Raw genomic sequence first — 15,841 nt, forward strand, 5'->3', positions numbered from 1 at the left:
AGTTCTAATACACATTCTTAACTACCGTGTAGTTGGACTAGCGGACATGTGAAGACCATGGACCCACATCACTAACTTTGCTCTTGATGGTATCACTTTAATCAGATTTGTCCTTCAGACCTGGAACACGGACATTCTCCAACCTCACCCATCCTTTCTCATTTGTAAACAAGTTCTATGCTCAGCAGAAGGTTAGGAAATGCAGTCTCCCCCAAAGCTTGTGTCTTTACTTGCAGCCTGTCATTCGACTCTATCTGGGGTGAGAGTCCCTCCCGATTAGTTTGAAATGTCACTTCTGTGAGCTTCCCTCATACAGACTTCACTTACGTGCCAATCCATGAAAGCTAATTTTGGCTTCTGCTCTGTTTCCTCACGGTTCTCCTATACGAATGCCTCATTAACTGTTTTGCGTGTAGTTTCTCCCATTTTGTTACTCATTGCTTTTTTGTTTTTTGAGAAAAGATTTCAAACCCACAGAGCTCGCTCTGCTTCTCCCTCCCCGATGCTGCAATTAAAGGTGTACACACATGCATGGCTTTCTTGGAGACTTTGGTTTTATTTTTTTGTTTAGATTTATTCTGTGAATACGAGATTGTTTATGTACACCTTCTGCACGCATGGTGCTGTCAAACGACAGAAGACGACATTGGATTAAGTGGACTTGGATTATGGATAGTTTTGAGCCCCTCTGTCAGTGAGGGGATGGAACCTAGCTCCTCCAGAAGAGCAGCACATGTCACCAGCTCATCCTTTGATGATGCAGCGGTTACTTTCTAATAGAGTTAGCTTTTCTTATTTATGCTATAACATCATTTTGTATCAGTTTGTGGCTACTTTCTCCCTTGTCTTCTTTTATACACTGCTATCATTTACTTATTTTCTTTTACCTTGAAATTTTCTTAAAAAACAATGAATCTTGCAGATTTTTTCCCCACTTCAAATCCAATTCCCCTACCTAAAAATATCTCACTCCCGTCTTTATGTCCTCATCTTTCAGTCAAATCTCCAGCTGATGTTAATGGAGCACACCTTTAATTTCAGTGCTAGGGAGGCAGACAAGGGATATGTATGACTTTTGGCCAAACTGGCTACATAGTCAACTTCTAGGCCAAACATGACTACATGGTGAGATCCTGTCTTTTAAAAAATAAAAAGCGGCCTGGAGAGATGGCTCAGTGGTTAAGAGCACCCGACTACTCTTCCAGAGGTCCTGAGTTCAATTCCCAGCAACCACATGGTGGCTCACAACCATCTGTAATGAGATCTGATGTCCTCTTCTGGTGTGTGTCTAAGGACAGCTACAGTGTACTTATATATAATAAATGAATACATCTTTAAAAAAAATAAAATAAAAAGCAAGGCCTCGAGAGATGGCTCAGTGGTTAAGAGCACCGACTGCTCTTCCAGAGGTCCTGAGTTCAATTCCCAGCAACCACATGGTGGCTCACAGCCATCTGTAATGGGATCTGATGCCCTCTTCTGGTGTGTCTGAAGACAGCTGCAGTGCACTTATATAAATAAATAATTTTTTTTTTTTTTTTTTTTTTTTTGGTTCTTTTTTTCGGAGCTGGGGACCGAACCCAGGGCCTTGCGCTTCCTACGTAAGCGCTCTACCACTGAGCTAAATCCCCAGCCCCAATTTTTTTTTTTTTTTTAAATAACGTATAAGCCCCGTAAGTCCCCTCAGTTGGTGTGGGCTGGGTTGGACACTGAATTGGAACCAGAGGACTCACTGCCTGTGGTTTTGGACAGCCCTATGCAAGGATCAGACGGTTCTCTCTTCTTCCTCGATCCTGACTCCACCATGGCCTAATTTTTGGACAGCGGTTCTATGTTGATGAGATTGCTCCATTCAAGTCCTGGCTCTAGAGTCTGCATGATCTGGTGCTACCTCTGACCCTCTGTGCTCATGTCTTTGGTGGCTGGACAAGGTGGCGGCTATTTGACCATTATTCTGAAAACAATGAGATTGGTGGACTCATTAAAAACTACACAACTGTTTGCTTAGTTAGTTGCTTTGAGCACTGTTTTTCTTACAAACAAGCCAGTTTAACATATTAAAATCCTGTTACTGATGCATTCATTTACAGTTGTGTGATGTAAAATTTTACTCTGTAGAGTGTAGTCTTTAAGAGTTTTTGCCTGAGCTGGTTCATAGAGCCAGGCAGATCTGAGTTCAAGGCCAGCCTGATCTATAGATCGAACTCCAATATAGCCAGGACTACACTGGGAAACTGTGTCCTAAAAAACAAAAACCAAGTGTCTTCCTCTTTTTTTGTTTTAAGCAATGTTCATTTTCTATAACATTATCTGCCTCTCTTCCACTATGCCCCATCCCAGAGACTGACTTCAGATCATATTCTTCCCCAATTCTCACAGCAAAATCCTTATTTTTAAGACAGCATGTTATGTAAAATAAAGATTTTTTTTTTTAGCTCATTCCTGTTACTAGGTAATTCCTGGGTGTTCTAGAGCAACGTTATAACCGCCTTCTAACGTTTTTCATCTCTCAAATTGGGACCACATATACACAGTTAGATATTTTGTCTCCCTGATACTGCTAATTTGACTATGTGTTCTCTTTTTCATGGTTCCTTAGTAATTTGTATTTCACTGACTGAGGCAGGTCACACCTTTGTGTACTGTGGCAGACGAGGTGACTTTTGCTCTCACTCACCAGAATTAGGTCCTCTTATGGTTTCAGCCAATGCAGGACTAAGCAATGTTCCTACAGTGCCTGATTGATTATGTGCACATTAAATCGCTGTTAGTCAAAATGAGTTACATTTACTCTTTAACAATTCCAATTATTATATACAGAAAATCCATGTAAGCATAGTACATTTTCTCAACTAAAATCCATTACTATCAAGAGTGCTAGATCAAGACAAATAGTGACATCATTGCTGCTCTATCTATTGACCCTGGTATCTCGTCTACCTATCCCTTCCTTACTTAACCACTGCCCTGCTTTTGACAGCATTTATTTTGACAGTATTGCTCTTACACCCTTTTTACTTGCTCACAAAGTATGTGCTATTTATGTCCGACTTCTTTTTTTTTTTTTTAAATTAACTTGAGTATTTCTTATTTACATTTCGAGTGTTATTCCCTTTCCCGGTTTCCGGGCAAACATCTCCCTAATCCCTCCACTTCCCCTTCTTTATGGGTGTTCCCCTCCCCATCCTCCCCTCATTGCCGCCCTCCCCTCAACAATCACGTTCACAGGGGGTTCAGTCTTAGCAGGACCCAGGGCTTCCCCTTCCACTGGTGCTCTTACTAGGATATTCATTGCTACCTATGGGGTCAGAGTCCAGGGTCAGTCCATGTATAGTCTTTAGGTAGTGGCTTAGTCCCTGGAAGCTCTGGTTGCTTGGCATAGTTGTATGTCCGACTTCTTTTGGGACCAGGTTACTGATTAATTGTTCCAAATATATACATTGGTATATTTTAGATGGTCTGTAATAACACTGATTTTACCTATTTCCATATTACTTTTATTCTTTCACTTGTAGAAGGGTCTGAAGAAGAGAAGATGGAAACAGATCCTGATGGTCAGCAGCCTGAAAAGGTAAAGGCTCCTCAGATATCTCTCTCTTCACCAAAAGGAATGCAGTCCCTTCTCCTGTGCTGGTTTTCAGGTTTTGTGATATGTCAAGTCACCTTCAGGGGACTAGCAGTGGATTTTCTACTTAAGCTACAGTTGAGCAGAGTGTGATGGACACTGCTTCCACAGACTCTTCTCTAGCTCCCTCCACAGCTTGCCCTACTCTCTCTCTGCCCTGTTTAGGCACAATTGGGAATATTTATACAGAAATTGGTTTTGTGAATATTGATTTGTAGGACTTAGGTTTTATATTTGTTCAGAGGAGAATTTCGTACCAGATGATTTCCTAGGAGACTTAGTACCACCAGAGGAACACTTAGTAACAGTTGACGATAAGCTGACATTGGAGGTAGATTTTAAAGAGCAAAAAGAACTGTAAAGGGGGTTGGGGATTTGGCTCAGTGGTAGAGCGCTTGCTAGGCCCTGGGTTCGGTCCCCAGCTCCGAAAAAAAAGAACCAAAAAAAGAACTGTAAAGACTGAATGAGAGGGCATGGAATCAACGTGTAAGTATACATGAGTGGGGATTCAAGGTCTTGATCATGTGTACGAAGTTATATAGAAAAGGAGAAACTCCACTTAATACAATTGTTATGACTCTGCAGTGTTCCAGATATCACACAGTAGTTTTCCATTTGTGATTTCATTGAATTCTTTTGTTGTGGATTCTTGTGTTTGTGTTGAGGCACAGTCTCGCTGTGAAGCTCTGGCTGACTGGAAGTCATTATTGTAGATCAGTGTGCCTCACCTCACAGCTTCCTCACCGCCATGTGTCTTCTCAGTGCTGAATCCCTGCACCCTGCTTTTGTTTATTTTGTTTGTTTATTCTTAGTGATGTGTTTGTTTTACTTGCTTGTACATCTCTGCCACTTGCATGCCTGGTGCCTGGGGAAGTTAGAAGAGGGCATCTGGTTTCCTCCTACAGGATTACAGGTGGCTGTGAGCTGCTAAGTGGATACCAGGAATTCCTCCTGGGTCTTCTGAATTGTTGAGCCTTCTCTCCAGCCTCTCCAGTTTAATTCTTGGAATAGCTCATCAAGTCAGTGATGCGGTGATTAGATGAGATTTTTACAGACTGTTCTGTAGTTTGTCCAAGGTCACAGATTTCACAATACTCAAATGTTGAACTGTTGTTGGTTTTCAGACACCAAAGCAAATCACTCTTCTGTGTTACTGAAGCTATCAGTAAGTGGCTCGACAGGGTCATTTCATCAGGGTTTCTTCTGCCAGTCAAAGTCAAGTGCTTTCAGCCCTTTTAAACAACTAATTGAGAGCTGGAGCGATCACACTTATCTCTTGGATTACCAGAACCCACGTGCCCATGATAGCCTGCCTCTAATTTTAACCTCAGAAAGCAGAGACTGGATCCCCAAGCAAGATAACTTTTAAGAAACCCTGCTTCGGGTTGGGGATTTAGCTCAGTGGTAGAGCGCTTGCCTAGCAAGCACAAGGCCCTGGGTTCGGTCCCCAGCTCCGAAAAAACAAAAAGAAACCCTGCTTCATTGAATAAGGTAGAAGAGTGATTGGCATCGATTACCAATGTCAACCACTGGCCTCTGTGCATACGTTCCCACAATCACAAATGCACATACATGTATGTCATATACATAAAAATTGGGGGCAAAATCATGTGTTTATGTCTGTGTATCTGTGTGTGTATGTTTCTTTGGTCTTTGTTTTTAATCAATAAATAATATCGTTTAGTTGCTCTGATACTCCTTGGGTATTGCAAACCAGTCTTAGTATCAGAGGTTGCAGAAGCACCAGGTACTATATCCTTGAGTTGTATCATCTCAATTGGAGACCCACGTTTCTAATTGGTTACAAATACACATCCCAGGATTAGTCTTTTCCCTGGGTCTGCCTTCCCAGGCCCTTCCAAATCTAGTCTGCTGCTCTCATCCTCAACCATGAAACCTGGTGTTAGCTTCAGATGGTTTCAGTCCTGACTGGCTGCTCACTTATCTGCGCTCTCTTGTTTGTATGACTTTCAGGCAGAAAACAAAGGGGAAAATGAATCGGATGAAGGGGATAAAATACAAGATGGAGAGAATGAGAAAAACAGCGAGAAGGAACGAGATAGTGACACCAGTGAGGACGTCAAGCCAGGTGACCTGGGCCAGGGCTTCTTATGCCACATTGTTCCTGTGACTCAAAGGCTGTGGGGAAGTTCTGGTCCTTGGGACAGAAAGACCTTCTCCTCCTTTAAAAACAATTTATTATATTTAAGAACAATTTTTTTATTGTTAGTAGTGTTTGTGGGATTATTGGTTTATATATTTGATTGACCACTATGAGTTTACTTTATTATCTGCGTGGGTGTTTTCCTCTGTGTGTGTGTGTGTGTGTGTGTGTGTGTGTGTGTGTGTGTTTTCCTGTGTGTGTGTTTATGTACACATTGTGCATGTCTGTTTACCTCCTGTGTGCATTGCCCTTTGAGGCCAGAAGTGAGTGTTGCACCCAGAGTGTTACTAGAGGTGTCCACAGTTATGACTGACGTGGGGGAGCTGAGAGGAGCCCTGAGAAGAGCTGCCAACGAGTCCTCTTGACCACTTTTGACAGGATCAGGTCTGTTGTTCTGAGACAATGGCTTGATTAACCCAAGCTGACCTGAAACTTGCTTTGTAGCTGATGCTGGTTTTGAACTCCTGATCTTCCTGCCACTTCTTCCCAAGTAAAAGGATTTCAGGCTTTTGCCACTATGTTGACTTTTTTTTTTTACTTTGGATTTAGGGTGGAGGCGGAGATAATTGAGCCTATAGTATTTCGCACACTGTACCACAAGTTCATGGTCCTGCTTGGTGATTTGTTTCTTGTTCTATTTTGAAATTTTGAGGCTGGATATTACTAAGTTGACCAAGCTAGCCTTAAATTGAGTCTGTAATCTTTGTACTTGATGTCCTTTAGTCTGAGCCTCTAGAGAAGCCACCTTTTCAGCCCTCCAAAGTGCTCAGATAAAAAGGTTTGATACCATCATGCCTCTCTCTCGGGTTTAGTTGAAAGTTAGTGCTTATTCTGGTAGCTGCTTTTTCTCTTTGTTTTCAATAGACATTAAGCAAACTGTTCATATTGACATTTAGATTCCCTTGCCTGCCCTTTGATCTGTGTTTGTGTCTGTCTCCCAGTTAGTATTTATTATCGCCTCATTCTTTTGGAGGGGTGTCACTCTGTCTGAATTATGCCACTTTATTTTGTCTGTTGCAGTAACATCGCATCATATCTGTCTCACACTTGTGGTATACTATTTCTCTGATTTTTTCAGACTTGGGAGTTGTCCTCAGATCATTCTGCTGCTTATTGAACAAATATAAGTCTTAGGCTTGTTTCCCCAAGCTTACCATTTATATCCAAAGGAACTGTCCTGAGAACATGACACAAAGACAAAGTGTGCCACTTCCAAAATATCCCCATGGATGTATGCCTAAATGTAGGGGGGTGTGATTCAGTGAAACTCTTTAAAAGGTTAAAAAGGGGGAAAAAGGTGTTGAAATCTTTATAACATCAGCCCTAGTTTATCATGTGGGAGAAGTGGTTAAGATGGGTCACTGAGGCAGTTACACCTTTAATAAAGCTTTTTTAAAAATAATTTTTTAGAAGAAAAGGAGAATGAAGAGAACAAAGAGCTCACTGATACATGTAAAGAAAGAGAAAGCGATACCGGGAAGAAGAAAGTGGAGCACGAGATTTCTGAAGGAAATGTTGCCACAGCCGCAGCAGCTGCTCTGGCCTCAGCTGCTACCAAAGCCAAGGTTTGCCCCACCAGCCCCCTTCCCGTGCTCTGTTAAGCCATGAATGGTCATATTGTTTGTAGTTAATTGGGAACATTTAGTATAAAGAGCCTGCCTCCCAGCAGGATGACTGTTTGCTTGAATGGCATTTCTAGGTTAACAAAGCCCCGGGCAGAACAAGGTGTTGAGAGTAGATCCGGTGCTCTGGGTGATGATGGGTTTTCATTCCTTGTTGGCTTTAGCTTTGTGAAGTCCACCAGTGGAAGACATAGTTTGAATTCCCCGTAAGGGTCTCATTCATTTTTAATTTGTCTGTGGAAACTGTCTGCAGAACCATTGTTCCAATAATTTTTTACCAGATTGAAATATTTATGATTTTAAAGACAAAATGCTTTTTGTATAAATACTTCATCCTGTATTACAGACTGAAAAGAGAGAACCTAAAATAGCTTTTTCTTCTTGAATTTGCCAGCTTTCCTGGGGGTGGTTTTTTCTATTTATAACAGAGTATCGGCTGCGCTGCATATTTAAAAAGACAGGAAAATGTTATTTTCCCACGCTTCGTGTTAATTTAGCATTTTAAAACATTCTAAAGATGAATATATGAAATTTTAAAAATTTTGCATCCATTCTTCCTGAGCGGTTTCCTTCCATTGTAATTTACCAGATTTCAAGAACTGTAGTTCTGGAGCATTCTTAACCATATATCTTGGCATTTCCTCACCAATGGACACAGGTGTTCTTTCGTGGCCTTCAAACCACTGTGCCAGTGTGAATACTTTATCTGTTAAAGGTGTAAGGTGTGATTCATAGCAAATTTCCAGGTAAACCAATTCAAAACACAGAACCATTGTTTGGAGTTTGTGCTCCTCTGACCCAGGTGGATATAAATCCTGGAGGGTCTTCCCAGACACATCCTTACATGCCACAGCAGTACTCAGTTAGCCCGGGCATATGCCTGCTTTTTACTGTAATACCTGTACATCCTGCAGATTTATTCTTGCACGTATTTTTCAAAGATGCCTTTTTTGATTTTATTTTTTTGGAGACAGCGTTTTTCTTTGTAATGGAGCCCTGGCTGTCATGGACTCTCTTATAGACCAGGCTGGCCTTGAACTCACAGAGCTCCATCTGCTTCTCCTGGGACTAAAGGCATGCACAATCATGCTGTACTCAAAGATACTTTTTAATCTATATGCTTTTTCTGTTACCATTTATCACAACCGACTTGTACTTCCCAATTATGGGATTAAAGCCATGCACTACCATGCCTAGCATTCTTGTGGGTTTTGATACATGGTCTTATGTAAAGGTACTAATATCGGTGAGGTTTGTTGTTTCCTTTTTTTGTGATTTTGTCCCTTCACTGTAAAGTTTTCTCTTTTCATGCCTTCCTGTTGTATTATTAGAACATCATCTTGCTTCTGAATGCTGGGCTAATGTGTGCTCCACCGTGCTCAGATGTGTGAATTCTCTCTTGCACATACAATCACTGAGGGCTGTCTCGTCAGCAATAGATGAGAGGTTACAAGAGCTCCTCCTTCCTTGGTCTTCACACCTGTTTGTTACCTTCGCTGATCTTTGGTCCTTGATCCTTGTCTTCCCTGACTTTTCTGGTACCCGTCTGTAGTGCCCTTCACTCTTGTGCTCGGGAACAAGCACTGTCTGTGAGACTCTCCTCTCCTGGCCCGTCCCTACCTCTGCTGTCCCATCACCTACCTGTTACTGACGTGCTCTTTGTGTTTGTTTTTGTTGACCTTTGTTTTCATTTTCAGTTATGTTTATCTGTGTGTCTGCCTCATAAGTGTCTCATACCCCATAGAGGCCAGAGGCATTGAATCTCCTACAGTGGGAGATAAATAGGCAGTTTTCAGGCCGCTGCTGTGGGTGCTGGAAATTGAATTAGGCCCTATGGAAGAGCAGACACAATCTTAACTGCTGAGCGTTCTCTCTGAGCAGTTGGGTTTGGTTTGGTTTTTTTCATGGGTGTGGGTGTTTTGCCTGCATGTGTATCAGTGTCATATGTTTTTCATGGGTGTGAGTATTTTGACTGCATGTGCATCTGTATCGTGTTTGTGCCTGGGACTTGCTGACTCTAGGGCAGATATCTGGTCCCAGGAACTGGAAGGCAGTGACCTTCTATGCGGTGCTTGCATTCAAACTTGGGTCCTCTGCAAGAGCAGCCAGTGCTCTTAACCACCGAGCCGTCTCTTGTTGGTGTTTACAGTGAAAGAAGTAGGACAGACAAGCTTTCAGCTCTGACGTGTTCATGAATGGTCGCACCCATGTGCACAGCACCCGCTCCAGGAATACATGGTCACTGCCCCCCAGGAGCTTCCACGGGTCCCTTATGGTTTTTTTGTTTTTTTTGGGTTTTTTTTTGTTTTTTTTTTTGTTTTTTTGGTTCTTTTTTACGGAGCTGGGGACCAAACCCAGGGCCTTGCGCTTCCTAGGTAAGCGCTCTACCACTGAGCTAAATCCCCAGCCCCCCTTATGTTTATAATGCGCATGAGAGTCAGATGCCGGCTTTGGGAAGTTGTCTTTACAGACTTAGTTCTCTCCTGTATTCATATGGCCCTGGATATCAAGACTGGGCCATCAGACACACTTCATCACACGGCAAGCCATTTCCCTTTTTTGCCATTTTCCTTCATATAAAAATAATCTCTTATTAGCAATAAGTTTTTAAAGTTCACTTCTCATAAACATGCAGATTAAAGACATGCAGATTGCTGCTTGGTTTTTCTTTTTTCTTTTCTTTTCTTTTTTTTTTTCCTTTCTTTATTTTACAATTCACAGTCACACTCCAGGCTGGCCTTCCACCCGGTTCCACCTGCTCCTATTTCCCTGGTCCTTTATTAAAGGCATGCACCACCACTCCTGCCTTCCCGTGTTCAATATTAAAGCTAGTTTCCCTTTAAATCTGGGACAGTGCTGCAAAGTTTCTGCTGTCTAGCTTTCATATGTGAATTCAGTGCCTTATATCTGGGTCTGATGGAACTCACAGCACATAGTCATTCTTGTGCTGCATAGTAATCAGGGGGCAAAGAATTCACTTAAATTACTATAATTAGCAAAGCTTTGCCAAGCAGTCCACGTTCATCTTACTCTTACTGTGTTCTGCTGTGTCTATGAACAGCGTTGTTATTCAGTGGTTGTCACCGTCACACGCAGAGGTAATTAGAGTCTCTGCATCTCGCTCTTACACAGACGGGTTGCCTATGGCTTTCCAACGCCCTTGTTGTCATGTGGGACCAACCCTTCAGGAACACATCCAGTTTGCCTTTTATCTGCTGATGGGATTGACCTGCAGTGGTCACTCGACTAGGTGCTCTAGGGTTCTGTCCGTCTGGGTATTGAGACTTAGAAACAAGGGAACCTGATAATTTCTTTTGAGATAAACTAGAAACCTCAGACCCAGGATATATTGTCTTTAGGAGTAGTATATTCATTTTATAATTAATTGTCTCACATTTTTAAAATCATTATCTACTTCAGATTTCTCCCTAACTTTATTCCATGTCTGCACAGACTGAAATGGCAAACATGGATTTGTGTTCATGGAAACTGTCAACAGAGAGACATTTCCTCACCCCTCAGTCATACATCGTTGCTTCTGCTTATGTCACAGGGGTTGTTTGAAATACACTTAAAGTGAATAGGCTTGCGTTTTGGATGTCATCCTAGCTCTGTGTAACACTGCTGTGCACAGTGGCGGAGCACAGGTTGGTCTAGCGGACCCTTTGTCTGTAACTAGTCACTTTCTTGTATGAATCATCGGGAAGTAATTGGGAATTACATCTACACATCGGAAACCCCACCTCAAACTTAAGTCAACATCCTTTTCCTTCATCATGTTTTGTGGGTTTTTCTGCATTCCTGTCTCTTCTTGGGCACAACCCCAGTTTAGTCACTTCTGGTTTTATTCTTGATAGCTGGGAGCTTCTTCTGATCCCTCCATGGAGACCCTTGGTCACACTGTTTCTAGATTTGTCATGAATGTGTAGCCTGAATAATAAGGTTTTCCCTACAGCCTCTAGAGCGTGTCCTTCATTTTCAGTAGTGTGTACAGGAAGGAAAGCTTTTTCAAGTCTTGACTTCAGAAATGTGTGTTCAATACCCTGCATTGATTAGCTACTGTTCATGTGTCTAATTTGAATTTTATTATAACTCACAGTTTTGAATTCCTGTGGTAACTCTTCAAAAATCTGTTTTGTTTTTTTAAGATGTCGAACCTCTTTTGTTCTTTATTCTTATTATGGGCATGTGTGTATAAAGCATATATATTCCTAAATGTAACCTGTTCATCAGTTAAAACCTAATTTCACCAGCATGACTGCCCAAAAATGAGCTAAACAAGCGTGAATACTTGTTCACCCAGTAGACAAGCTTCCTCCCTGTACAAAGAACCACAAAATCATTTTAAGTGGAGTTTTGTTTTCCTTTATAACTTGTTTCTTGTTATGTAGAGTACTGAGATTTTCTGATTTTCATTCTTTTTTTTTTTTTTTAAGATTTATTTATTATATACAAATACACTGTAACTCTCTTCAGACACACCAGAAGAGGGCATCAGATTCCATCACAGATGGTTGTGAGCCACCATGTGGTTGCTGGGATTTGAACTCAGGACCTTTGGAAGAGCAGTCAGTGCTCTTAACCGCTGAGCCATCTCTCCAGCCCCCTGATTTTCATTCTTAAATTTCCAAAGATACTGATATTTTTTATTTTAGCTTCCCCCCCACACACACACTTTTAGCTTGCGTCTGGGTGAGCCGCTGTTTTAACATTTTCTGTTTAGTAATATATGGGGTTGCCTACAATTCCTACCTAAATCTTAAGAAGACAGAATATTTTACACCAAAACCTATAATTTTCAGTAAGATTCACATAAAAATAGGACTAGAAGTTAGTGATACCCGTCCTCTCCTAGGAAGGGTTTCTGGTGGCAGGATAACACAAAAGAGAACTTCCTAAATGTGACCTCCATAATCTGTTGTTGTACTCTGGCACCTACAGTCACAGATACCCACGCAATAGTAAAATGAAAGGTATGTATTTAAATGGGACTCTACATTACACAGTGTTCAGAATGATAACCAGCGGGAGGTGTTTAAAGTGCACTTGGGTCACCGGTGTGAACCCTGCAAGATCTGCGTGCACTGCTGCAAGAATTAGCGTCGGCTTCTACCTGGGTTTCCTTGCTCCTGAGAGTCTCCGCCTGAACCCGACACTGGAGTGTTACTATCTGTAAAAGAATGATGAGACCAGACATTGTTTGGTGGTTAACAACACTTACTGCTCTTGTAAAGGACCCAAGTTTAGTTTCCAGTACCCATTTTGGGTGGCAACCATTGCCTGTACCTCCAGATGTAGAAGATGTGGCCCCTCCATCTGTACTAGAGCCACTGTACACTGTGTACAGGCTCAGAAGCAGACATTTGCACACACAGTTTTTAATGAAAAAATCATCAGATGGGTGTATGGTACACACCTTTAATCCCAGCATTCAGGAGGCTGAAACAGGTGACTCGGAATTCAGGGGTAGCCTGGTCTACAGAGTGATTTCCACAAGTGTCAAGGCTACAGAGAGAAACCCTGTCTTGAGAATCTAATAAGGTAACCTTTAAGGAATAGTAATTAAAGCTATGACAGCTCCACTTTGCTTCCAGAAGTCTACCTTAAATGCATGGTTAAGTCTTAGGTTCTATAGGAAATAAAGAGGTTGGAGAGCCTTCCCTACATGTTACAAATGTAGCTCGTCATGGTAACAAGATGGCAAAGTAAGCTCTGGGATTTGTTGTGGCCTGATCGTTGCAGGGAGTCAGGGTCTGGCCCAGGATGGTGATGTGGCACTTTATTCTCTGTACTGCTTAATTGTCAGGAAGCATCCTCCAACCCATGTGGTGCTCAGGGCACTGCACTCGAGGCATCCAGCCATCTTCCACAGTGACTTCCTTTCTGCTTCTGTGTGGGTCTGTGTAACTCTGGATACTCTCTTCAAGCTTAGGGTGAAGTACTTTTCTTGCCCCACATGATTTGCTTAACATAGGAAAGTTTTGCATTAGGGTGTTTGATGCTAAAGAAAAAAATGCTTATCTTTGGACAATTCATTGAAAGGAAAGGATGGTAAGAACAGATGGGAGGAAAATATCTTTTTGCTCTTTTTAGCTCATCCAGGGTCTCTCAGTTCAGGGATGCAGATGGATATGTAGGTACATAGGTAGGCATAGTGATGCACACTTTTCATTTCAGCACTTGGGAATCAGAAGTAGGTGAATTTCTGTGAGTTTTGGGGCAGCCTGGTCTATGTGGTAAGTTTCAGGACAGCTTGTGCAGCTAGAACATGTCGCAGAGTCACTTTTAGACAGACAGCCTTGGTTGGAGCTTACTGGAAGAGTGTGCCCTGAGAGGAATGCCTCTAATTCTTGACAGTAACTTAAGACTGGAGCCTGGACAAGCAAGTTAAAAGCCTCTCCTGGGCCATAAAGCAAGATGTCAAGCATGTATTTATCTGCTGTTTATAACTTAGACACAAATTGGCCATTATTATCTTGTTTTAACTCAGAGTTGTCTAGATTTCTGCCCTGTTTCACCTGTGAAATAAGAATCTGACACCGCAGAACTAGGAGGTCAGTCAGCTTCCTTTAGTCCTCATTCCTCCTCAGCTTTCTGCAACACAGTTGCCTTAAGACTTTTTCTTTTTTTAATATAATTGGTTTCATTTATTTAATTAGCAGTAAATCTATTAAATATTTTTACTTTCATAATTAAATATGAATATGAAGTTGCTTGTTTTTCTTCTAAAGCAGATGTTCTCTGGGGTCTTAAATATTGCATAATTGAAAATAAAGATTTTATATGATTGGTTCCATGGTGTGGAAAACATGAAGCAATTTGTGAGATTAGATTCTCTCCATCTTGTGGTTCTGTAGGTTGATTTCATTATTTCAGGGGAAAAAAACAAGTGCCTTTACCCACCAAGCCACTCTGGTGGCATCTTTAAAAAGCATCAGGGTATTTTTGCCACCTACCCCATTGGGAGAATTTTCCTTTTTTAATTCTTTGTTTTTTTATGTATATAAAATCCAGAAATTTTCTGTGATGGAACTAAGAACTATTATTACTTTTAACTAAAATAAATCTTTGGAAGAATCAGCATAGAGGCTTAAAGCTTATTCCTCTCAATCTCAACTTTAGCATTTTCTTGAATAATTGGAGTGATCTTTGCCCTTAGCACCTGGCTGCTGTCGAAGAAAGAAAGATCAAATCCCTGGTGGCTCTCCTGGTTGAGACACAGATGAAGAAGCTAGAGATCAAACTTCGACATTTTGAAGAGCTGGAGACTATTATGGACAGAGAGAAAGAGGCTGTGAGTAAGGGGAATTCGCATGGGTATGTTTTGAAAATGAAAGCTAATGTGCCATTCAGAGACAGAAGTTACATAGTATAAGAGTGACCTGTTCCATTGGTCTTTAGATTTTTTTTTCTCATTTCCTGTACTTGATAAACTAGTGATTATAAGTAAGGTTTTTTCTTTTTGTCTACTTTATAATATTTAATTCTTTTGTATGTCTTAGCTGTAAACATACTACTTCTTATTAAACTTTCCCTTTTATAAAAGTTGATTCTTACACTGACTGCCTATGTGTTTGTCAGTGAAGTAAAACCTTATAAATCCACTGTCTGGGTCAGGATTTTCTCTTCTTGATTTTCCTGTCTTTAATATACAGACCCATTTTTCTACAGTGTCGTCCTCACACGTGGCCTTTGACTTTTATCTCTGCCACTCCTTCCCTCTTCTGTGGGTTGACTGGTGGCTGGAATTAGGCCTAGGTTGAGCTTCAAGCAGCATTTGCCTCAGCTACTTAAGTTCTTTGCTTCTGTGTGAATGTACATGAGCGCCTTCATAGCCAAACTACAGTTCAGCAGCTCCATATGAAATCTTGTGACCTTGCCAGTTCTGTCAGTCCCTGTGCTGTATTCTAACTTATATTCTAAAAAATCTTTAGCAAAACTGGAAACATAAACGTCCTCATTATTTTGACTGGCCGTGTTAAAGAGTCCAAGAGTGGTACTGATCGTCAATGCTGTTAGTGTTGCTCAGGCAAGACAGGAGCCTCTCCTGGGCCCGAGAACGAGATGTAAAGCATGTATTTATCTGCTGTTAATAACTTAGGGAGAAATTGGCCATTATCTTGTTTTAACCCAAAGTCTCATAATTGTATAGACTTCTGTCCTATTTTTCCTGCCAAATATGAATTTGACACTGGAACTAGCAGATCAGTTTGCTTCCTTTTAGGCCTCCAAATCCCTGCCCACTACTTTCCTCCCTGCCTCACAGGACTGTGTACATTAAATCTTTTTTTTTTTTTTTTTTTTTTGGAGCTGGGGACCGAACCCAGGGCTTTGTGCTTGCTAGGCAAGTGCTCTACCACTGAGCTAAATCCCCAACCCCCCAATCTTATACATATAAGATAAGCTTACAGTATTGTCTTTATTTAAGCC

At 41.4% G+C, this 15,841-nt stretch overlaps 1 protein-coding gene across 3 annotated transcripts in view; it reads left to right on the forward strand.

Moving 5' to 3' along the window:
- Positions 1-15,841, forward strand: part of Smarcc1 (SWI/SNF related, matrix associated, actin dependent regulator of chromatin, subfamily c, member 1) — a 106,245-nt gene that overhangs the window by 69,084 nt on the left and 21,320 nt on the right. For all 3 annotated transcript variants that reach the window (XM_006243771.5, XM_006243772.5, NM_001413573.1), the window contains 4 exon segments: positions 3,516-3,571; positions 5,600-5,714; positions 7,200-7,354; positions 14,571-14,705. In XM_006243771.5, the coding sequence (XP_006243833.1) occupies positions 3,516-3,571; positions 5,600-5,714; positions 7,200-7,354; positions 14,571-14,705 (461 nt within the window).

The sequence above is a fragment of the Rattus norvegicus genome, chromosome 8 (assembly GCF_036323735.1).
Source record: "Rattus norvegicus strain BN/NHsdMcwi chromosome 8, GRCr8, whole genome shotgun sequence".
In the NCBI taxonomy this organism is placed as follows: Eukaryota; Metazoa; Chordata; class Mammalia; order Rodentia; family Muridae; genus Rattus; species Rattus norvegicus.